At 28.2% G+C, this 24,561-nt stretch overlaps 2 protein-coding genes across 10 annotated transcripts in view; both read left to right on the forward strand.

Annotated features, from left to right (window-relative positions):
- LOC100198127 (uncharacterized) overlaps window positions 1-11,530 on the forward strand; it is a 32,821-nt gene extending 21,291 nt beyond the window's left edge. For both annotated transcript variants that reach the window (XM_065818436.1, XM_065818435.1), the window contains 4 exons: window positions 6,090-6,174; window positions 6,632-6,706; window positions 7,601-7,801; window positions 11,108-11,530. In XM_065818436.1, coding sequence (XP_065674508.1) covers window positions 6,090-6,174; window positions 6,632-6,706; window positions 7,601-7,801; window positions 11,108-11,344 — 598 coding nt within the window. In that variant the 3' untranslated portion in view covers window positions 11,345-11,530. The remainder of the gene's footprint in view (window positions 1-6,089; window positions 6,175-6,631; window positions 6,707-7,600; window positions 7,802-11,107) is intronic.
- A 641-nt stretch (window positions 11,531-12,171) lies between these two features.
- LOC100200608 (uncharacterized) overlaps window positions 12,172-24,561 on the forward strand; it is a 40,305-nt gene continuing 27,915 nt past the window's right edge. For 4 of the 8 annotated variants that reach the window (XM_065817225.1, XM_065817229.1, XM_065817227.1 and 1 more), the window contains exons 1-2: window positions 12,172-12,271; window positions 15,161-15,372. In XM_065817225.1, coding sequence (XP_065673297.1) covers window positions 15,172-15,372 — 201 coding nt within the window. In that variant the 5' untranslated portion in view covers window positions 12,172-12,271; window positions 15,161-15,171. Of the gene's footprint in view, window positions 12,272-15,127; window positions 15,373-24,561 lie in introns of all 8 variants that reach the window. The other 4 variants (XM_065817228.1, XM_065817233.1, XM_065817230.1 and 1 more) reach the window with 3 other exon arrangements.

Below are 24,561 nucleotides of genomic sequence, written 5' to 3' on the forward strand. Positions count from 1 at the left end.
CCAAGTTGCAGGACATTTAAGCAAAAAACAGCGTTTTTCTTCAAAATTAAGTGGCTCTGTTTTCAACAAAGTTTGGCTTCACAACAGGCCAAAAGGTGAAATCACTTAGAAAATAAGATCGGAAAATTCAAAAGAATGGTCCAATCATAAAGTGTCCTATTATGGCAGAAGAAGAGAGCAACAGTTAAGTTCAATACGTAAGAAAATATTTGATCACAAAAAATAGGGACTGCATTAAAGATAAAAGAAGAAGCTAAAAAAGAGACTCTTTCAAAAATACTTTAGAGTCTTTAACGCGTGAGAAAATTGTAACGGCAAACAGTTTTAGGACATAAAAAATTGCAAAACAATATTTTCAGGTTCCTGAAACTGAAGGTGTCTTTCAAGTATTATTTTTGTCTCAATAAATATATTTAATAAATAAAATTGCTTCAGAGTTGGTTGATTCACCTGGAACATGAAGTATAACATATCTGTAGAATGTCAATACGTGTTTTAGTTTCTTGGATCAGTTTAATGTCTGACTCTGTAAAGCCAGCTAGTTGGTATAATGACACAGCAACATGCTTACAACAGCCCCCTACATCAGCTTTAGAATTGCATTTAGCATAAAGTACTTTACCAGTAGACTGCCACAAGTGTGCAAAAACTTTGTATTGTTTACGTTTCGCAGACGCTGCAATATTACACTCTGTAATAAACAAATTTATGGATGCTTTTACATTTTTACAAAATTTTCTTTATATAAGCGATAGCCAAGAGTTTGATGTTTTTCAGCTTCTCTTTTACAGTTATAGTCCCTTTAGCAAGATAATCCTTAATAAAATTGTGAGTTATATTTGGCTAAACTAAAATGTCTTTTGTTCAATTTCATTGAAAGCAACAAATTCATTATGTTTAAGTTCACAATAAACAGCTTTAGGTGTCGGACAAGTGCTCGAAAAAGAGCTTGCATCTGCTTTATTTTCTATACTAGCATTGAAATCACTGTAGCAACATCTACTTCAAAATAAAACTTTATTTGATTGATTATTTTATTGATTATATTTAAATAAATACAACTACCATAAAGCTCATTTGATGACTTGTGGGAAATGTCTGTTGCTTCAATTTTCACATATATAAAAGAAAGAATTCCGAGTTCCGGCACCTTTTTTTTAGAAAAAAAGCACTGTAACTGAGTAATGTTATATATTTAAGGTAGTTATTAGTAATTATTGACAAAATATTATTAGTATTTATTCACAAAAAAATGTAATTTTAAAAAATTACAAAATTTTTACAGATAAGAACTCATAAATAAAGCAAATTGAAAAAATTATAAGGCATGTCTGCTCAGCGAATGCTGCTAGCATTGAACAGTGAAATTTAATCCTCCATCAAAAATCTCTTTCATAACTTTGAAACCCATTTAATGTAAGAATAAATTAATAATAATAAATAAGTAAATACAAAACTAATAATAGAAAACCTCTATAAATTATTATATATTTGCTTTAAGTGAAGAAACTTGGGAATATTGAAACTTTTTGAACTTTTTTATATATATATATAAATATATATTTAATATTCTTAAGAAAAAAAGTCAATAACACAATGCAGAAAAATTAAAATGTGTGTATGTATGTATGTATATATGTAAGTAAAACATTTAAATATTATTATGGAGAAAATATTCTCTATACAAAAAATCCTAAAAATTTAATGAAAGTTACGAAAACTTATGTTATAACACTTTGTTAACTTTATAAAAAAAAGAAAAAAATTTAACTTAAACATAATTAATGAAAGAAATCGAAACTCTTAAATGTTTAAAATGGGGAGGAGCTATTATTAAAAAGGAAGCCCATTTTTTAACAAAATTTGTTTATTAACAAAAGCATAGATTGTTAATAAAAAAGAAAAGAGTATATATCTTTGAAACAAAATTTACTTAAAAAGTAACTGTATATAAATATTTAATGAAGTCTTTTCAATAAAATTTACTTAAAATCATAAATATTAAAAAAACTATAGATATTAAAAAACTATAATTTTTTCAACACTTCTTTTAAACACATTCTTTCAACAATATTTTTTGAACACATTTTATGATTACACTAACTACAAACAGATTTAATTTATGTGTTTCATTATGACAGTACACCACTTTACTGGCGCAGACAACATTCTTGCTCTCAACAAATCCAAATCACATTATAGCAAAGTACACCACTTGGCTAGCAAGATCAACGCTCTTGCTGTAAACTAAGCTAAGTCACAACAATTTGAAACCATGCAAATAACATAATAACCAATTACAAACTATAAACCAGGGATGCGGAGTCCCAAAAAGGTTTCCGGATTTGAAAGTCACAAAAAGATTACTTTATCCTAGTTTTTGGCATCCAGGAGCTCTAAAAATATAAATAAATTTATGGACTACTAATAGGAAAAAAATTAGGACTTTTAGGTTAGAGGAACAATCATTTTTTGAACCCGGAGTCCTTAAGTATAATGACGGCAAGAACTCCGGGACTCCAGGACTGCGGGCTTAAAAACAACAAGTTTCAAGTCATTAAATCTCATGAATTTTTTTCTTATAGCAGATCATAAGTCAACAAATATGTTAAGAGCTTCTGGATACTACAGACTTGGAAAAAGTAGAGATATAAAGCCGGAGTCCTTTTGGGACTCCGCATCCCTGCTATAAACACATAACATTATAACACATCACAAACATACTGTTACATAGAATCACTTCATATATAAAAGTTATTAACACACTCACAAACCCTTAAACCTTAACACATATAAACATAATAAATAGCACATAAAAATAATTAAATATATAAATTTAAAAATATATATAAATTAGAAACATTTACAAATACAACCTTATTTTTTAATATTTGTTTAATGACATACCTTGAAGTGAATGTTTATCAACTTAAAAAAACAAATGATCAAAATAACCTGGTTTTTAATATAATAAAAGCAAACAAATTTTCTGTAATTTTTTCAAAATAAGGTATTAAACGATCTTGTTCTTTAACATGCAACAGAGTTGAACGTGAGATGCAAGGGTTTTGGAGATAAACACCAACTTTATCAAGAGTTTGACCTTTTGACCTTTGAAAAGAGCATCTAGAGTCATCATCATCTTCTAATTTTTAAAAATAAAAATTACAGATTAATATGCTTTATAATAAAAATTACAGATTAATATACTTTAAATACAATTGACAAAGGACTTGAATTGTGTTATTATTAAAATCCATGAATTAAATAAATGACTTTAGAAGTTACTATACTAATTTGAAAATAAAATAAGGTTAACACAGAAGTCATTAAAAAGTTTTCGATCTTATTACTGATTAAGCAGATATTAACAGATTTAAGAATACCTCATCGTGTGGTCAAAAATATAAGGAGAAATATTAAAAGGCCAAGCATGCTAAAAACTCCGCGTTTATAATTAATTTCTTTATTTCATTAGCCTTTTTAGTTGTAACTTTAAATTTTCCAGAGTGAGGCTTACTTTTAATTGTTTTTCCCTGATGAAATAATTTCATAATGTGACTTATTCCTAATTTAGAAACATTGTAAAGTTCCCAAATTATTCCGTATATCTTTTTTTTTTCTCTCTACAGCTTTTATAATTAATTTCTTTATTTCATTTGAAACTTTTTTTTCTATGCTTTTAAAATTACCATTATGTAATTGAATTCTAATTTTTTTTTTGATGATATTTTTCTTAAAGAACGTTCAGTTCTGTCATAAAGTGACAGAATTGAAAGTTCTGTTTATTTATAAGTAATGATTATAATAAATAATAATAATTTATATATATATATATATATGTATATATATATATATATATATATATATATATATATATATATATGTATATATATATATATATATATATATATATATATATATATATATATATATATATATATATATATATATATATATATATATATATATATATATATATATATATATATATATACAGTGCTACCAGAAAGTATTAGCGCACTCATAATTTTTTTATTATAGACAACTTCAATTCAGTATAAATTGCAAAGTTATTTTAATTTTGAACTAGTTTTTTTTTAAATGAAAGGTAAAACCAATTAAATTTAATTATGTCAAATATTGTCAACCTGCTTGTTTTTTTTATGAGTTAATTAGAAGTTTAATGATTACTCTGAAAAATGTCTGAAATTAAGCGTGCAAAAGTATTAGCGCACTCATTTAAAATGTATTAGCACACTCGTTTAATTCCTTTGAGAAAAACTTTCTTGGTTAATTTTTGTTAAAAACTCTCTGCTGATTAATAATAGTCAATAAAAAATGTAAGAAGAATAAATTGAAGTGGCGGAAATATCATTTGAAATACAGTTAGTTAATACTTTAAAATTGCAACAACCAAAATATGGGTTTAAGGAGCATAACAGTTGAAACAAAGTAGCAAGTTGTTGGCCTGAACAAAAGTGATCTTAGCAATCAAGAAATCGGGCGTCAACTTGAAATCAGTGAATGCAGCGTTAGACTCAAAAACTATAATGAGTTTGGAACAGTCAAAGACAAAAGTCGCTCTGGTCGTCCCAAAAAATATGTCAGAAAGGGACAAAAATAAAGCAATTATGCTCGCTAGACGCAACCCAAACATAAGCATAGCCGAAATTGCCTCAGACCTGAATACAGCGTTGAGTGCACATCAAGTAAGTCGATCAACAATTAGCAAGCTTCTCAATTCATACCTTGCAACAAGAAGCCACTATTAAGTATCAAAGACCGTTTCAAGCGAAGAAAATGGTGCAAAGAGAGAGCTGCATGGACTGTAGAGCAATGGAGAAAGGTAATTTTCTTGGACAAGTCAAATTTTGAACTTATTAATCGCAAGAAAAGGGTTGTCGTGAGGAGATACAAAAACGAAATATAATCCTCGTTTTATCATGTCAAGAGTTCAAAGAGGAGGATGTTCAATTAGCATTTGGGGCTGCATTGCTGGATCTACCAATAGACTGGCGCATCTTTACACTGATTGCCTTAATCAACATCGATATAGAGAGGTATTAGAAGGTTATTTAAAGCCATCAATGGACGTTTTCAAGGCAAACTCCACCTGGCAATTGCAACAAGATAACGCTCCTTGCCACACAGCACGCTCAATAAAGCAATACATGGAAAAAAAATGGTTTAATCTAATGCCTAGGCCCGCTCGCTCACCTGATTTAAATCCTATTGAGAATCTTTGGAGTTGGATGGACTGCAAATTACAAAAAAGCAAGCCCACTAACTTGGTGCAGCTCAAAACGCAGATGCAAGAGTTGTGGAATACCGTGCCACAAGAATTAATCAGAAAATTTATAGATTCTATGCCGCGCAGAGTCTTAGCATGTCTTAAAAACAAAGGTGGTCACATAAAATATTAAACTTTCTTACCATCTTTGAAAAACTGTAGGTGCGCTAATACTTTTGCACACTTTTTTAATATTGTTTTTATCACTCTTGTTGTATTCTAATTAAGTTCAAGATAATAATAAAGAAATATCCTTTATATATTTGACAATTAGTATTTCTGCTTTATTTTATGAATAAGTTCAAAAAAAATTATCACTCAGCCTTTTATTGTTTTCGAATTACACTCATTTGAAGTTCCTTTAGGTAAAAAAAATATGAGTGCGCTAATACTTTCTGGAAGCACTGTATATATATATATATATATATATATATATATATATATATATATATATATATATATATATATATATATATATATATATATATATATATATATGTATATATATATATATATATATATATATATATATATATGTATATATATATATATATATATATATATATATATATATATATATATATATATATATATATATATATATGTATATATATTTATATTTATATATATATTCTTTTTTAAAATTTTGAAAAAAAGGCTTTTTAAGCTATTTTACAAACAAGAAGATTAAAATTGTTTGGTAGAGAATTGGTCATGGAGGGTTACATTTGTAATTTTGCAGAAAATAGGTTTCTTTGTTCAGAAAATAGACTGCTTTTCAATTTGACTTATTTAGTTTTGTGTTTGAGGTTTGGTTTCATTTGCTTTTGAAAAAAGACCTAATCGATAAATTGATTGTGGTTGCTTGCAATGAATCTATGGTAAATTTATTTTTATTAAATAAATTTTTTAACTTTAATCTCAGTTTGTTATTTACATTATTTTGTTGTTCTTACTGATTACTTGTTAAAACACAAATTATGTTATCAGACTTATAAAGCAAAATTATGTTATCAGACTTATAAAGGAAAATTATGTTATCAGACTTATAAAGGAAAATTATGTTATCAGACTTATAAAGGAAAATTATGTTATCAGACTTATAAAGGAAAATTATGTTATCAGACTTATAAAGGAAAATTATGTTATCAGACTTATAAAGCAAAATTATGTTATCAGACTTATAAAGGAAAACTATGTTATCAAGTTAATAGATTAATAATAAGCAAAATAAAATAGTAACGTAAAATATATTGTATGTCATTTTATTTTTATTACAGATTGTAATTTTTAGATGTTATGAGTTTGTAAATTTGAAGACATTTTTGTTTAATTCAGAATTCTTCTAACATTTTGAGAATATTGCTTTGGTATTTTATTCCTACGCACCAGGAAGTCATGGAAACAACTGTAGTAAGTTTTTTTTTCTCGGTTAGAAACCATGGAAACCACTGTAGTAAGTATTCTTTCTCATATAAATAATGGAAATAACTGTAGCACATATTATTTAATACTTTTAATTTGTTCAAATTTTTGGAAAATTGCACTATCAAAACTTTTTTTTTTTTTTTTTTTTTTACAAAAAATTGTTTTGAAACCTGCAAAACTTTGAAATATGTTTCTTATTAGATAAAATAAAAAGTATTGCCACTACTATGACAATGATAGGTTGTAAGAATTTTTGTATATTTTAAAATACAAAGCTTCTTAAACTATGGGTCACTACCCCAAATGGGTTGCTCATTGAAGTATTAGGGTGCAAGATTTAAATTTAAAATATTTAAATACATGAACTTTCATAATTGTATATTTTTTTTATTTGTATGTATATTGCTGCCTAATCAGTAAATAATTACAAAATGTTTAATATTTTTATTTTATATTTATCTTGGATTGCGGAAAAACTTCCAATCACAAATGGAGTTGTGAATTAAAAATGTCTAAGAAAATGTAATACATAAATTCTCTAATTTAAAATAAATATAAATTCTCTATTTAATAATTTAATTTTTTTTTTATGAGAAGTTGTGTCAACTATTTGTTACTGCCTTTTTATCGTATGTAATTTTAAAAGATGGAATAAAAATAGTTTTATTGCTCATATCTAATCTGAATATATGAAATAAAAATTTCTATTTATTTTATTTTTTTTGTTTCAGTAGATATGATAAATATGTAATAAGCTTGTCATTTTCTTTTCATTTTTATACATTTTTTATTTTTTTATTTTTATATATTGTTTTTTTTTTATATATTGTTTTTTTTTTATATATATATATATATATATATTGTTTTATTTTGTTTTAGTGTGGAATGGTTAGCTACATTACAAAACTTCAGTTTTTGTTTAAAAAAATATATTCAAGCTCAAGTGATTTTATTAATTTATTTTTACCAGTTATATCTGATAATGGAAACATACCAAAATTCATTCTATTTATTTTCTTCTTCATAACTTTGTCATTATCAAATGCAGATCTTGCTTTTACGCTGGAAAACTATAAATTGGTAAAACATTTTTTTCACACTTATAATTAAATATTTATAATTACTAAGTTTACTTTTGTTTCGAGTTTTTAAGATGAGATGACTTAATACATGACTAACATCTTAGGATAGAATTAGATAGAATCATAATAAGTTTTGTCAGGTTATCCTGCTATAGGTAACATGTAACCCAGTACAATCTGCTTCATGTCCTGCTGACTTTGTAGGATACGCTTTTTAGGCAAAGGCTAGGAAAAGCCAACTCCGACTTAAAACACCCCCTGCCATAAGGCTCTTGGTTGAGTAAAAACTAGAGATGGTGTCTCAATAAAGTTACTTATCTTGGGCAGATGTTAAATGCATCCGTCTACTATGTAGAAGGCCTCCTAGGCTAAGACTTAAGAGGTAAACAGGTTCTATCTGTTGACTAGCCTTGCACCCCTTCTTCATCTATTAGGCTGGCGCAGATGTATTTTTAATACATTGTTTCCAGTTTAGGATGTTGAATGCTGAATCTTCTTGATTCAATGCATGGGTTTTGCTTGTGTCTCTGTTTTTATGACTCATTCTACTATCTCCTAATGAGGGTACAGCTCAAAAACTCAGTTTTATGGTTCTGAGGCCTGCTAGTAGTCAGGTTTCTCAAACTCTGTGGTAGCTCTCAGAGAGGCTGATTCCATCAAAAGATGAAAAATATCAAAGTTTTGGCAGTGCCATGTTGCGCATGGATGGTGTCCCTGTTTGTACTTTTGGTGTGCATTGCCAAGGCCACATTTGGAGCTCTTTGTTAAGGCTTAGGGTTTATTAATAGTAATGAGGCAATTTCTTGGGCTATTAAAAAGTGTACTGAGTACTGTCTATGCTTTGAGTCAAGTTCTTCAACAAATTTAAAAATGAATAAAGTGCCAAAAACTATAAAATACAAAAAACCATCATCATCACCAAGTTCTCTAAACCTATCATTCATTAATATTCGTGGTCTTTAAAGTAACTTTTCTGTTAAGTCTTATTTCTTGCAAAGTTCACCAAACCTACTTGCTCTTTGTGAGACTAATTTGAGTTCAGCTGTCTTATCTTGTGATCTTATTGTTGATAGTTATCTTCCTTTAATTCGTAAAGACTCCAATAGTCACATGCTTGGCCTTGGCATTTACATTCGTAAGAATTCACCCATTTGTCGAGAAACTAGGTTTGAATCCACAGACTATTCTTTTATGTGCTTTTGTTTATCACCACTTCACTCTATCGCCTTTCTCTTTGTTCTATATCGCTCTCCTTCATCTCAAGACTGCACTCTTTTTGAAGTTATTTCTGATCAAATTGACCAAGCCCTCTCTCTTTATCCATCAGCCAATATTGTTGTTGGTGGTGACTTTAATGCTCATCACATTGAACTTGGCTCACTTGGCTCTAGAGTCAGTGACTCTGCAGACGTTAAAGCCCACAACTTTTACCTTTCTCAATCTCTAACTCAAATAGTCAACTTTCCAACTCGCTTTCCAGAAAACCTGAATCGTTTACCTTTTCTACTCGACGTATGTCTCGTTTCTAATCCTAGTTAGTACTCGTTACTTACATATCTATCAGCTAAACAATTCTCCAGAAAACAGACATCTGTTTATTACTGCTAGAAACCATTGTAAAAAGGTTTCGTCTAACGCCAAAGCCTGCTTTTCTCAGGTCATGAAATCTCGTATTTCATCACAAAAATTAGGCTCTTGTGAGTTCTCTCTTTCTTCCACCTCTCTTGTATGGTTCAGACTTTGTTGCTTCTCTTTCTCTTTTCTACAAATACTGTAATAGGCACTGCTCTAAAGAGCTAGCGTCTCTTGTGCTATCTACTAAAATTTATTCTTGTGTTACTCGACATTCAATTAAGTCTCATCCTTTTTCTGTGACTGTTCCTAAGTGCTCCAAAAAGGCTTATTTGTCTAGTTTTTTTTCTTGAACATCAGCTCTTCGAATTCGCTTTCTTCATCTTGCTTTCCTGATTCTTATAATTTGCAATCTTTTTAGTTGTCTATCAATCATTATCTAGCTTTACAATCTTCATCTTTTCTCTTCCAGTTACTTCCAACTCTAATAGTGGTTGCTTGCAGCCTTGTTGGAAGCAAAGATGTTTGAAAGAAGAAAAAAAAAAAGTGAGCATAATGTTATACTCACTTGTTGTGAGTTAAATTGAGAGATGCTTTCATACTTTGATTTGATTTGTCATTTTAAACTTTATTGTTAAACATTATTGTTGTTTAAACTCTACAATCTCTGTTTAATTTTATTTAGAAGTTGTTTAAAATATTGAAACATTTATCATATTTCAATCAACAGCGCTTTAGTGCTTCCACTAACAACACCACCATGTTTCCACTGACAACACTTTTATGTTTTCACTGCTAAGTAAAGAATACCAATATGTATTTTAAATAAAACTCTAATAAAACAAACAAGAATCATAGTTTAATAATTTGATAATAGAAAAAATCAAGCATTTTTTAAAACTTTATTTCTCCAAAATATATTTATATATATTATATATATAGATAATTTTTACATCTCTATAAGCAGGCCCGTAGGAACAAAAATTATAATAGGGGCAGTGCTGGATTAAAGGGCTCTGAAATAGTTTTAAGGATCTTTTTTTTTTTAAGTCATTTTTTCAGCCAATTTTTATCAAAAGTATTTATTTGAAAAATTATTGGGGGGGGGGGGAGGGAGGCAGATGCCCCTGCTGACCCCCCGGTTGCTACGGGCCTGATAAGTAGCTATTTAACAATTATCCTTATTCTTTTTAAATGGTGAACTCTTGCAATTTTTAAAAGTTGTTGTAAATGTTTGAAAAACTGTTTGAATTTTAAGTTTGCAATTATAAATCGTTAAATTTAATGTTTAAGTTGACACTATTTGGTTGTTTGAATTAAGCACTCTGTGGTAGTCAGAAATAATCACCTTGTGGTAAGTAGGAAATTTGTTGATAATGATAATGAACAAGTGACTGTAGAATATATAATGTAAAAGTCTCACAAAAATTAACAGTTGTCTGGAAAAATCTTAGACCATCGAACATGAAATTTTTCATGACTATTCTTTTCATCAAAGAAATTCTTAATGTTACCTCCCCTTTCGCAGAAAAAAAAAACATAGCTACTAATGTCACTCACTGTCATCACTTTCTTATTTTCAAGTTGATGACAAATGAGTTGACAATGATGACAAACTTATCAGTGACAGTAGCAATTTTAAAATGACAAAATTTATTTAAACAGTTTTTAAACTTTTTTTTTTTTCTTTTTATTCTATTTTAACATTTTATTTTATGTAATTTATTTTTAGATGTTCAGCATAGAAACTTTTGACTTCATCCATTATTTTTTTCAAGCTCTTGGCATACTGTTGAACACCAAAAATCTAGTGCTAAATTCCCAAATAAAGAAAAGTTACATTCAAATAGTTAAAGATTTAGAACAATTTTCACAAAATATAAATGATAAAAAACTCATCAGTGTAATAAATGTCCGATGTGCACGATTTATTGTGTTGTTGGAAAAAAATAAGTTTGAAGGCAATTAAAACTTTTAGTTTAGTTAATATTGTGAACAAATGGAAATATTGATATAATTTGTACTCTTAATGATAATGACATCATCATTGTTAATCGTTTTAATAGAAAAGTTACTGTAAATTTTTTTTTTTTTTTTATTATAGTATGTAGTTGCTATTTTTATTAAAATTTTTTACTTTAATAAATAACTTATATAACTGGATTTTTTTTATTAATAGTTTCGATAACGATTGCTTGATTTGTTTTACTAATAGTTTCGATAACAATTGTTTGATTTGTTTGGAAGTTAAAAGTTTTTTTACAATTATATGCAGGTTTCATAACTATCAATTGAGTATAATGGATTTAGTTTTAATATTTTTGATAATTTACATAAGGTTTGATTTTTAGATTTGCTCATAATTAAACAGTGATAGTTAAGCTTTATATGAACTTTTCCATTGAGCAACCAACTGGTTCATTAAAACTAACCATTTAAAAGGGGCACTGTTACCAATAAATCAATGGTTATATATTATTTATTTAATTTATGTTTATTGTTTATATATTTAGTTTATGTTAGATCAATTTAGTGAGACACATACGTCTCACTAAATTGTAAAGTCAAGTGAGGCAACATGTTTTTGTAGAATGTAAAAAATATTTGAGTTTTTAATAAACTTATAATTGATTAATTATTGTAATAATAGTTTATAATAAATAATATTTATAAAAAATATTACTATAAATTAATTAATAAAATGTTATTATAAATAACATTTTATTAATTAATTCATAGTAATATATTTTATAATGAAAAGTATTGAAGTTACTGTTTTAAAAATGTTTTTAAAACATCAGAAAATCTATCTTTTATAGTTTATTTAATGTTAGTAATAGTTAATAATACTACATGCTGTTACAGCAATTTCAATGTTATCATGGTTATTGTTAAGGTATACTTTTAAAAAATATTCCATTTATTGTTTATATTTCATTTATATTTCTTCCATTTGTATATCACATTTGTATAAATATTACATGTGTCATACTAAAATATTTCTTTTGTTTTAATTTTTTGGATAAAAATCCAGTGTATGTAAAGCAGTATATGTAAAACTGCTGCATATATTTCTAATCTCAAGCTGAAAGAAGAAAGGATTTGAAAAATTTAATTTAAGTTACCAGGAAATATGAAGTTGCATTTTTATAGTTAAATTTTTTTGGCTTAACATTATGTACAGTGTTGCGAAAAGTGAATCAAAGCTTTCTGAACATAAGTTTTTAGAAACAGATTTTCTTGTGTCAGATTACCTAGGTTAAGCTAAGGTCAGATTAAACTAAGGTTAAATGAATTTAAATTAATTAAATAACGTTAAATTAACGTTATTGATAAATGTATCTATGTATATATATAGTTTAGTTAATTCAGTAACCAAAGTTGTTACATTACATTATATATATATATATATATATATAACTATATATATAACTATATATATAACTATATATATATATATATATATATATATATATATATATATATATATATATATATATATATATATGTATATATATATATATGTATATATATATATATATACATACATACAGTATGTGTATTGGTGAACTAATTGTTTTTCAAACCTATAGAATTTTTCACAATTGATTTAATGATGCATAAAATTGAGATGAAAATTAGTATCGATTGGGGCCTCCTTTAGCCTTGATGGCCTCATCTAGATGATTTGGCATTGAGTTGATCAAATTTTGGGTCTCTTCTGTTGTTATATTATCCCATGCCTTCATTATAGCTTCTTTCAAGTTATCTTTGTGTCTAAATGCTCGTTTGCCAATTTTTATATCCAAAATATACCGCAAATTTTCTATTGGATTTAAGTCCAGACTTTGAGATGGCCATTCCAAAACATTGATGTTATTTATGTCAAAGTATACCTTCATTTTCTTAGCGTTATGTTTTGGATTGTTATCCTGCGGGAGTATGAAATCGCTTCCCATTCTCAATTTTTAAGTATATGGTTGCAAGTTAGCTTTGAGAATTTCACAATACATTGAAGCATCCATTTTGTCATCAATAAATGTGAATTTCCCCACTTCTTTTCAACTCATACTACCCCAAACCATCACATTTCCTCCCCCATGCTTTACACTACCTCGCAAACGACTCAATTTTTTATCTTTTTTTCAACACACTTTTTGCACTTCATCCGATGAGACGAGATTGTATTTTGACTCATCTGACCACAAAATTTATTTCTGATATGATATCAGCATTTTTAATTACTTTGATGCAAATTCCAATCGACATTTTGTTTGTTTAGAAAATAAAAAAGGTTTATTTCGAACCACTCTTCCTCTATATCCTTGATCTCTTATACAATTTTTGATTGTTTGAGGAGTCACTGTGATGTTATGATTTTCTTGAATTTTTAAAGCTAATTTAGTTGCCAAAACAAATCTATTTTTCTTCACATTAATGATGACATCAATGATATTTTGATCAATATGCTTTTTAACAATTGAGAAAGTGAAGTTATGCTTTGACACAAATAGCATCAGTGTTTTGGAATAGCCATCTCATAATCCGGACTTGAGTCTAATAGAAAATTGGTGATATATTTTGGACAGAAAAATTGGCAAATGAGCATTTAGACGCAAAGATAACTTGAAAGAAGCTATAATGAGGGCATGGGATAATATAACAACAGAAGAGACCCAAAATTTGATCAACTCAATGCCAAATCACTTAGATGAAGCCACCAAGGCTAAAGGAGGCCCCACTTGATACTAATTTTTATAGAATTTGATCAATTTGACATTATTTTTAAACTGTATGATTATTTTTTTTGCAGTCAATTTTATGCATCATTAAATCAGTTGTGTAAAATTCTATAGGTTTGAAAAACAATTAGTTCACCAATATACAAATAAATTCTTAAAACAATACTTGATAAGATATCTAAAAAAAACTTTTAAATATTTTAATGGAAAACTCATTTTTTTGATGCAATCTTTAAAATTATGATTTTTTTTTTAAGTGTATAATTTTTTTTTTGTGCATACTGTATATATATATATATATATATATATATATATATATATATATATATATATATATATATATATATATATATATATATATATGTAATGTAACAACTTTGGTTACTGAATAAACTAAACTATATATATATATACATAGATACATTTATTTAAACTTAAATTGCTAGTTTAGTTAAGCACTCTGACATTGCACTGAGATGCTGATATCATATCGGAAATAAATTTTTTTGAGCCATACAGCCTATTTCAGGCTATTTGTCACTCAATGTACATACATCGACTGACAAATGACCTGACTCGCAGCGGAGTGCTGCTACATCGACTGAGGGTTTGGGACAGGGCAGCAATCTTTTCTTTGATTATTCTTTGTTTTTTTTTCTGAAAATGCCATGTGCTATAAAGATAAACAAAACTAGTGACCAAATGTTTATCTAAATATGTTATAGAAGATGGAGTCACACCAATGCTTTATTTGTGTATCTTATAGATATACACAATTAGTTGTCAATAGTATAATATATACTTATATAGAGCATTACATGAGTTTGGTTTTATTTATGTTAGTTTATATGTCTATTATATTATTTATTATATTAGTTTATATTTTGAGAAAGAGCTACAATAGGAACTACAAACCCACATCAAAATTGCGTGTTTTTTCAATTATGATTTTTATGTAAAAAAATTAGTTTTGTGATAACTAATGTAGTTTATCTTTTCTCACCTTTTAGATGTAAAAGTTCTTAAAATTTTTCTTAACACAGCAACCAATCAAATGTTACCCAATCCAGTAATTGAAAAAGTTAAACCGTACTCTGTTGTTGATTTAGCAACGAACTGCATACTAAGTGATGAAGAAGTTACGAGTTGCTTGAAAACAGCAACACATAAACAGCTTTGTAAAGAAGAATATAATGAACAATCTTATGCAAAGTACAATGGTGATGCTCCAAATTTTATCAATTTACCTCCTAAGGTAAAGGTTATATTAGCTAAATATTTTACTAGAGGTTTATCATTAGCTTATTTGCTGTATTTAATCTATGTGGATTCTTTATAACAAATTTAACCTGTTTGCATTTTTAAGCAAAAAAAAAAATATAAAGTTTTCTCGATAATTTATATATATTTCGATAATTAATCAAAGCCCCAATTTATTTTATGCATAAATTAGTACCAAGCTATTGTTAATTATTAAAATTTAACATAAAAAATTACTCAAATCTTTAAAGTTCAACAAAACTTTTTTTAGTCTTTATTAAAAATTTACTTTTTTTAGTCTTTATTAGGATTTATACAATTTTTAAAAAATTATTTAAAAAATTTACTATTTAATAAATTGACTATTTAAAAAATCAGTTTTCAAGTTCTAAATTTCAAAAAAAAAAATTTTGAAATTCAAAAAAAAGTTTCAACTTGTTTTCAAATTTCAAAAAAAAAAATTAAACAGAAAGACATAATTTATTTAATATATATATATATATATATATATATATATATATATATATATATATATATTAAATAAATTATATAAGTCACAAAATGCAAACTCAATATTAAAATCACAACTTAAAAATAATCTTATGTTAAGTACAATATTGATGCTCCAAATTTTATCAGTTTACCACTTAATGATAAAGATAATTAGCTAAAAATTTTACTAGGGGTTTATCTAAAATAGGTTACACATAACTTAAGCAGTGAAAAAAAAACTTTAAAGAAGCTTGTTAATTGATTTTTCCATGACCTCTTTTTGAAAAGTATAGCTCTGATGAGTTCTTTGACATCCTCTCACATTAGAATTTGGATAATAACTTTTCAGATAACAGGTGATGCGGAAGTTATCGGAAAAAATAAAAATGTCAATAACTTATTTATAAATAAAAAAACAAACTACTATCATATTTTTTTTAAATAAAGCATTTATCTTTTAATAAAAATATATTATTTTTTATATGAAAAAACACCACCATCTGCAATTGATCTCAATTTTGCTCTGACGCCTTTCATATGCGACAGTAAAAAGTTTAAATCAATTTCTTGTGGTTTTAGTTTAATGCGATCAATCAAAACTTGCTCTGTTGAAGCTTGCCAATCTCCCTCGTAAACCTTCTGTGCCAAATGTCCCCAAAAATTTTCAATTGGTCGTGCTTGAGGCACATTTGGGGGATTGGATTCTTTATCAACGTAATAGACATATTGGTCCATCCAATTTAGAGAATCTTTAGAATAATGAGAACTTGTTAAATCTGGCCAAAATAAATAGTTAAAGTCTCCATGATAATTGTGAATAAATGGAAGAAGTCGTTTTTCTAAACATTCATTAATATAGATTGATGAATTGATCGCTACAGCCTTGGAAGTGCGAAACAATGGCTCGGACATACCACGGTCAGATATGGCTATCCACATTAATATTTTTTTTTGGAAATTTCTCTTTTCCTATAAAACGAACACTTTCTGGGCATGTCTTTTTGTTGTTTGTGTAGTATCCAGAATTTACGGGCATGTTGTCCCCTGCAAAACAAAAGTATTTTTCGTCATTGATGACTAGAAGCGATTTTGTGTTATAGAGTTGGTTAACTAGTTTCCTGCTTCTTTTCTTTGCCTTTATTTGTTGTTCTATAGTGCATTTTGGAGTCTTTTCACTTTTTCTATATTTAATATTCATTTTTTTTAACTGACGACCAATTGTCGATTGATTTACACCGAATTTAATATCTATTTTTTTCTGACTGACCCCTTTTCGATTGTTTACAAGTCTCGTCAATTCGGCTTTCTTTTCTCTAGTCCAGGATGTCGGACGACCAGGGTGCTTTCTGTCAGAAAACAATTGAACAGTTTCAAGTCTTTTTAGGTTATCATATATTGTACTTCAAGCAAATCCTTCCTTTTCAAAATGATTTACGATTTATTTATTTTTATATTAGGTTTTTTTACAAAAAACATTTTTAGTCGCTTTCGAAAAGATTCTCGTTCAGCTGCATTTAATCTCATTTTACCACAAAAACTGATTATTATGCTCAAATAATAATCAGTTTTTGTGATAAAATCAAAGATAAATCAAAAAAACTAATTATTATGCTCAAATAATGAAATTAGGATTTGTCCGATAACTTCCGCATCACCCGTTAGTTTAATAATTTTGGTTTATAAACTAAATGGAGTACGCTAGATTTCTGTTGAACCAGAAATGTTTTGAGGATTTTGCAAGTACAGTAAAAGAGATTCCACTTGTCTTCTCTTGTTTCCTCCACAAATCATTGTTGATTAAATAAAAAAAAAATGAAATTACCAAAATAAAACGTGTGCTCTCCATCCTATTCATACAGCCTTCATAAAAGGAGATGAGTTAATTTCATTTGTGTTGAGCTGTTTGTAATTGCTGTTTATTCTAAACACTCAACAGCTATAAAGAATCAGAAGACTCTTTACAGTCTCAGAATACTATATAGAGTTAGTTTTTGAAAAACTCACGGGCTCAGTAAGGATTTCCTTTCTTCATCCAATAAGTAGTTTTCGAATATACTTTTTGAATTCTTCAGCACTACTCAGTATTTTAGATATTTTTTCTGGAAAAAATTCCTATATCCAATAAGTCTTTTTTAAATGTCCAGATATACAAAAGATTAAAAGTAATGTTAGAGAGTAAATGTGTATCATCTGCCTTATTTGGTATCTATAGCTGAGAGTCTAGAATTATTTCTAAGAAGTTTTCAAAAAGTGGAACCAATGGTACGTGTATTTTACACAAAAACAAATAAGCTGTTCCAGTTATTTTTAGGCTAAATTCCGAAACAAGAATTTATCTCTAACCAAGTAGGTGAAGAATTAGTTGGCATTGACTGTAAAAATTTTAACAACATAAATCAATTGGTATTGGTTTAGCAGGAGTGACAAGCAGTTGAAACACTAAGATAACCGTTTTGTAAATAATTCAATTATTTAGAGTTAATTTTAATTTTTGTTTTTTATTTTGCGTCAAATACTTAATAAATAATTGTTTTGATCTAATTGTTTGTAGCAATAATGATTTTAAATAAAACAGGTGAGGTTTGGACCGGTGTAGGGGAGGAGGAGCTATTTTTACGAAAACTGCCTTAGGTAATTTATATAATGTCTTAAAATTCAAAAAAATTATTATCCTCAAATTTAACAATACTATATGAGTATGTATGTATACATACACACACACATACATACATAGTTACATAAGGGAAAGGAGGGTAAGAGTGCACGGTTGGTGAAGAGTGCGCATGTGTAATTCTGACTTATGGCGCCACTGCAAGCAAGTGTCATTTTCATGTGTTGGTGTGACTGAATAGTACAAGAACGCATGTTGTTTAACTTAATTACCTATCCGTGTTTTGAAATATCAGGTAAGATATGATTTCCATACTTTAAACTTCCATAGGAGTTTAGTTAACATTCCTATTTATTGTTTATGAAATTTGATAAATATTATATTGAGTTGTAGTAATTTTAGTTCTTAATAATGAGTGAGGTTAGAATTTTAATTTACATAAGGTTTTGCGATCTGGTTATAACTTTTAAAGCACATTACAAAAGCGGCCAAGAGTGCGCATTATGCGCATTCTTAGCCGCAAATATTTCATACAACAAAAATAACTAGAACAATCATTCTCCACATGTTCCAATAACATAAAATTTCATATTGATACAATTGTTCTTTTTCCAAAAAAAATGGAAGGACAAACTAAAAAGAAGAGACCATATCAACAGTCAACAGTCATAATGTAGTCTTCATATAAAAAGAAGTTAGAAGATATAGAAAATACTTGTCGGGAATCAAAAAAGGCTAAAGCTGATCGAGCTAAAAAAAGAATAGAATTTTCTAAAAAAAAATCTAGTTTTAAAAATGTTAAAGAACTAAAAATGTTAAAAAAAACCAAAAACGTTGAAAATGTTACAGATATTAAAAATGATGAAAATAAGGAAACGATTTGTCCAGCTTGTGAAGAAGCAGGGCAAATGAATGGGTTCAATGCGGACTTTGCAAGAATTGGTGGCGTGAAGAATGCACTAGTTATGAAGGAACTGAGCCATTTATTTTCAATCATTGTTAGTGCACACTCACCCTCTCATATGCAGACGCTTACCCTCATGATCGATTAAAAGTGCACAATTCTAATTTTTTATAAAATTTATATTTTCAAGCTTTTCTTTCAATGCAATATTAATTATATGTCTAAAGTTTTGTTATATATTAAAGATTATTGTGTAAAAATTTTAACTGCCTATCATTTTAATTACTCTTTTCATGAATAAAAACTCATTAGGTGCGCACACTTACCCTCCTTGCCCTTAGATACATACATACACACACATACATACATACATACATGCATGCATACATACATACATACATACATACATACATACATACATACATACATACATACATACATACATACATACATACATACATACATACATACATACATACATACATACATACATAAAGCTTGTAAATATTTAAAAGTTTTAATGTTAACTAACTTTATATTAAATTAATGTTACATTAGGTTTTCAAATACTAATGTAAAATTAATTTAGTATATTTTATGTTTGAATATATATGCAGTATAAAAAACTTTAAAATTGATCTCCATTATATTCAAATACATAATTTACAGGTAAGAAGTATTTTCCTATAAGTTATGTACAAATTGTATAAGTTACGTAAAAATGTATATACAAATTGTATTTGCATACTTAATGCATTTGAAATATAATGGAAATCAATTTTGCAGTGTTTATATAGTATATATTTTCTAACATAACACTAAAATATACAGTATAAACTACATTTACAGTATAAATTACACTACTTCCTAAAAATAGCTGCTTCGGTACCAAATAAGAACCATGGCTCTTATTTGGTACCAAAATATTTTGGTCAAAGTCAAGTTAGTTGTTAGTGCTTCTTCACATGATTCAATCTTTTTCGATTCTTTTACTAACGCTTCTTCACGAGATTCAATCTTTCTGAGTCCTTTAATTACCACTTCTGCTTGTGATTCAATCTTTTTATGTTTTAAAATAAAATCTTCCAAACTTTTTTGAAAGAACTTAAAATGAACTAAAACTTATAAGAAATTCAATCTGATAAAAATTTAATGAAATTGTTTTGCTAATTTCGTATGTAAATGCTTAAAAATAATATATCAACTATGTAGTTATTAAGTACATAAACATAGCTATATACTATTTAACTATATATTTAAAGCTACGCATTACTTAAGTAAACCCTTATTTTTAGGAAAAATTAAAAAGTATATATTTGTGTAACGATATTAAACTTTAGGCATACTTACAGTTTTTATAACTGATATCCTAAATTACTAACAATTATTTACTAACCAGGACATGACAGCTTCTAAGATGACCGGAAAACATTTTTTGATTGCTGAAACCCATTTGCAATTACTTAAAATTAGTTGTAGTGCGACATTGATCCGATGTTAGTTTGATGTTAGCGCATAGATAATAAAATTGTCCAACGCTTTCCACATTGGCCCAATGTATGCGTGCCCTCCCCCCCTCCCACGTCATGCCCCCCTCCTCCCTCCCTCCCCCCCCCCCCCCACCCCCCCACCCTCCTAAAAAAAAATTTATTATTATTATCAGGGAAAAAGATATATGTAAAATATTTTTAACATGTATATTTTCATATATGCAAAAATGGTTGTTTGTCTTCGATGGGTCAATGATGCTTTACAAGCACACGAAGAGTTCATTAGTATGCATCCGTTACCAAATACAACTTTCCAAAGAAATTGTGCATGTTCTTAAAGATATTCTCTTGAGGGTGAATTTGAGATTAGAAGATGCACGTGGTAAATGCTATAACGGAGCTGCTAATATGTCTGGTCCTAAATCTGGAGTAGCAACTAAGATAAAGTTGTTTAACAAAAAGTGCTTATACATGCATTGCTATGGCCACCCTTTAAACTTTGCCATTGGTGATGTCATCAAAAATAGTCCAAGTCTCAACAAAACCTTTGGAACAGCATATGATTTGTAATATATATATTTGCAAACTTATCAAAAAATCACCTAAAAGAAATCTCAAACTTAATACTATTAGAGAACTAACAGAAAACAATTCAAAGTCTATCCATAAATTTTGTCCAACAAGGTGGGCAGTGCGTTGCAATGTTTTTGACTCGTTTCTAGAAAACTATTGCGAGCTAATGGAACTTTGGAGATTAATCATTTCAAGAGTTAAACGATACCGAAATGAAAGCAAGAATTCGGGGAGTGAAGTTTATTATGTCGACATTTGACTTTTGTTGCTATTTAACCTCCTAAAACAAACAGACAATCTAAGTAAAGCACTCCAAGGTCAAAGTATTTTGGCAGTGGAAGGATAGAATTTAGCATCTCAAGTCGTTAATGTTCTGGAAAAATCAAAAAGCAGCAAAATTTATGAACTGTTTTGGGAACATACTTTGAAATGGAAAATCCAGCCTGATGACGCTAACCTTGACGCTGACTCTCAAGAAAAAGGAAAATGCCAGATTATTTAAAAACAACTCTTAACCCACAAAAAACTTATCATTTCCATGGTTACCTATCATTTCCATGATTCACCAAAAGAACATTATCATTAACTGTATTTTGAAGCTTTTGAACTTATTATCAGTTTTGATCAACCTGATTAAAAAGTATATATTGATCTTCAGGAAGTTCTTCTCAAGTCAATAAACAGGGAAAGTTCAGAAAATCATCTGCAATCAGTTTGTCACTTTTACTGTCAAGACATTACCCAATCTTTAGCTAAAACACAAATTGCTCTTCTCTCAAGTATTGCAACATCATTAGGTTACGACATTAAAAAATTCACTATCAAAGATTTCATCTTGTTTTTGAAGAGTTTGGATCACTTTAAAAAAGCTTTTAATACCAAAGTTGTAAAGGTTGCCAAGTTAATTCTTGTCATGCCAGCTACTAATGTTCTTAGTGAAAGATCTTTCTCCGCTTTAAAAAGAGTTAAAGCCTACCTTCGATCAACAATAACAGATTCTGGCCTAAACAATTTGCTAGTACTTCATACTCGTGGTTACGGCTCTGCAATTAAATAAATATCTCGCTAAATAGATAAATACAATAAAGAGAGACCAAAATTTGACTCTTAATAAGACTCGGCGATTATTAAGGCACTTTGCCCTGTGTGCAAAAAAAAAGTTTTTATTAAAAAATTTTTGTAAAATTGTTCGGTGTGCTTATATACACAGACTACTTCTCTTTATCTTCTTTTAGGCTAGTAGTCACAGGCTACATTTATTTATCTTCATTTCTCTTCTGACAAAGTATTATTAAAAATAGCAAGAACGCAAACACCAATTCTAATATATTCACACTTCTATTCTTTGGGGGACATTTTATACAGTCCCTGGCCACAATATTGTGATCACCTACAATATTTGTGAAATTTTGTGAAATAATATTTCAAAATCAATATACACACATTTTAACAAACAATTACACTTTTTGATTGCAAGTCATAAAAAAATATTCATATTTTGTCATACCTCCTTTTAATGAAATGACTTTAGCTGTTCGGTCTAGCATACTTTTAATACAGTTTATTGCTACTGCCTTAATTTTTTCATTGTGGTGCCAATGATAGAGTAATTTTTCAATCAAATCCCTTTTGTTTGTTGAAACCTTAGAAGAGATTTCCTTCATGAGAATGTTCCACAAATTCTCAATCGGATTCAGGTCAGGAGAGTTCCCTGGCCAATCTAAAATAGGGATATTTTTTGTTTTAAGAAAGTTTGTGATCCTTTTAGCTTTATGGCATGGAGCACTATCATGCATAAACGTAAATGTATTGTTGTTTGGAAACCATTCTTGTATTTGGGGGATAAGTTGGCTCTCCATAACCTCTTGGTACTGTATTTGGTTCATCATCCCATTGACAATATAAAGTCTTCGTGTGCCTTTACCACTGATAACTGACCACACCATAACTTTAGTTGGATGTTTAACAGTTTGTACAATGCAATCTGGGTGATATTTTTCGTTTGGTCTTCTTTGGAGGTAAAGGTAGCTTTGTCCGACAAGATCTCAAAAGTTGATTCGTCTGAAAAACACAGCTGAAAAAATCATCATAGTGTGGTTGTAATTAAGATTATGTCAACATTTAAATACTTTTTTAACAATATTTCATTCAAAATTGATAAACTTACACGTTCCCAATCTCCAGTAGTCATATACTTATGATTTTTTGCCCATTGCAATCTCTTTTTTATCATTGCTGGAGTTAGCCTTGGTTTTTTAACCGGTTTGTGTGATTTTAAACCAACTTAAGCCAGCCGTCTCCTCACTGTGCGCTCCGAAACTTGTTTTCCAGACTCTTGATTAAGTTTTGACAGCAGGAGGGATGGTTTTTTTCTATTTTCCAGACAAATATCTCTTATAATTCTGCCTGTCCTGGGAATGGTTTTACGTTTTGACCCGCTCCGTCCTTTACTTCTTGGAGAAAGAGTGATATCGTTTTCCATTTTGTGTTTGATTTTATTGACAAATGGTTGCGAAACTTTACACGTTTTAGCAATTTTCCGTTATGAATACTCTGAATGTTGTAAAAGTGCTTTTACTTCTGAAATTTTTATTGTAATATTTTGACTTATATCCTTACCGGTACCCATGTTTATTTTTTATTGAAATTTTCAATTACAACCTATTACACTAAAAATGTTAATAAAATGGTACAATATATTAATTCTTGCTATTTATAGTAACTTTATAAAATATATTAAAAATAATAAAACACTTTTCACTCAAAAAAACTGTTAAAATATAAAAAAAATGTATGTGACAAATCAACCACGTTTTTTTTAAAACTGACAAAAATTCACATTGCTGACTTACAACACACCTAACTTCACATTGGTCATGATTATAAAAAAAATTTTCTTTTCTATTTTATTCGATAGATGTCAGTATTGTATAATAAGTTAGTAATAATAATATATTCACACCTTAAAATTACTTTAAAATAACTTTGAAAACAAAATATGTGGAAAAACTGAGGTGATCACAATATTGTGGCCAGGTACTGTATATTTAAAAACATATTTTATGGAGACATTTTTTTATCACTGTAAACATCGTTGGCATTATAGTTATATAT

Source organism: Hydra vulgaris, chromosome 14, assembly GCF_038396675.1.
Source record: "Hydra vulgaris chromosome 14, alternate assembly HydraT2T_AEP".
Classification (NCBI taxonomy): Eukaryota; Metazoa; Cnidaria; class Hydrozoa; order Anthoathecata; family Hydridae; genus Hydra; species Hydra vulgaris.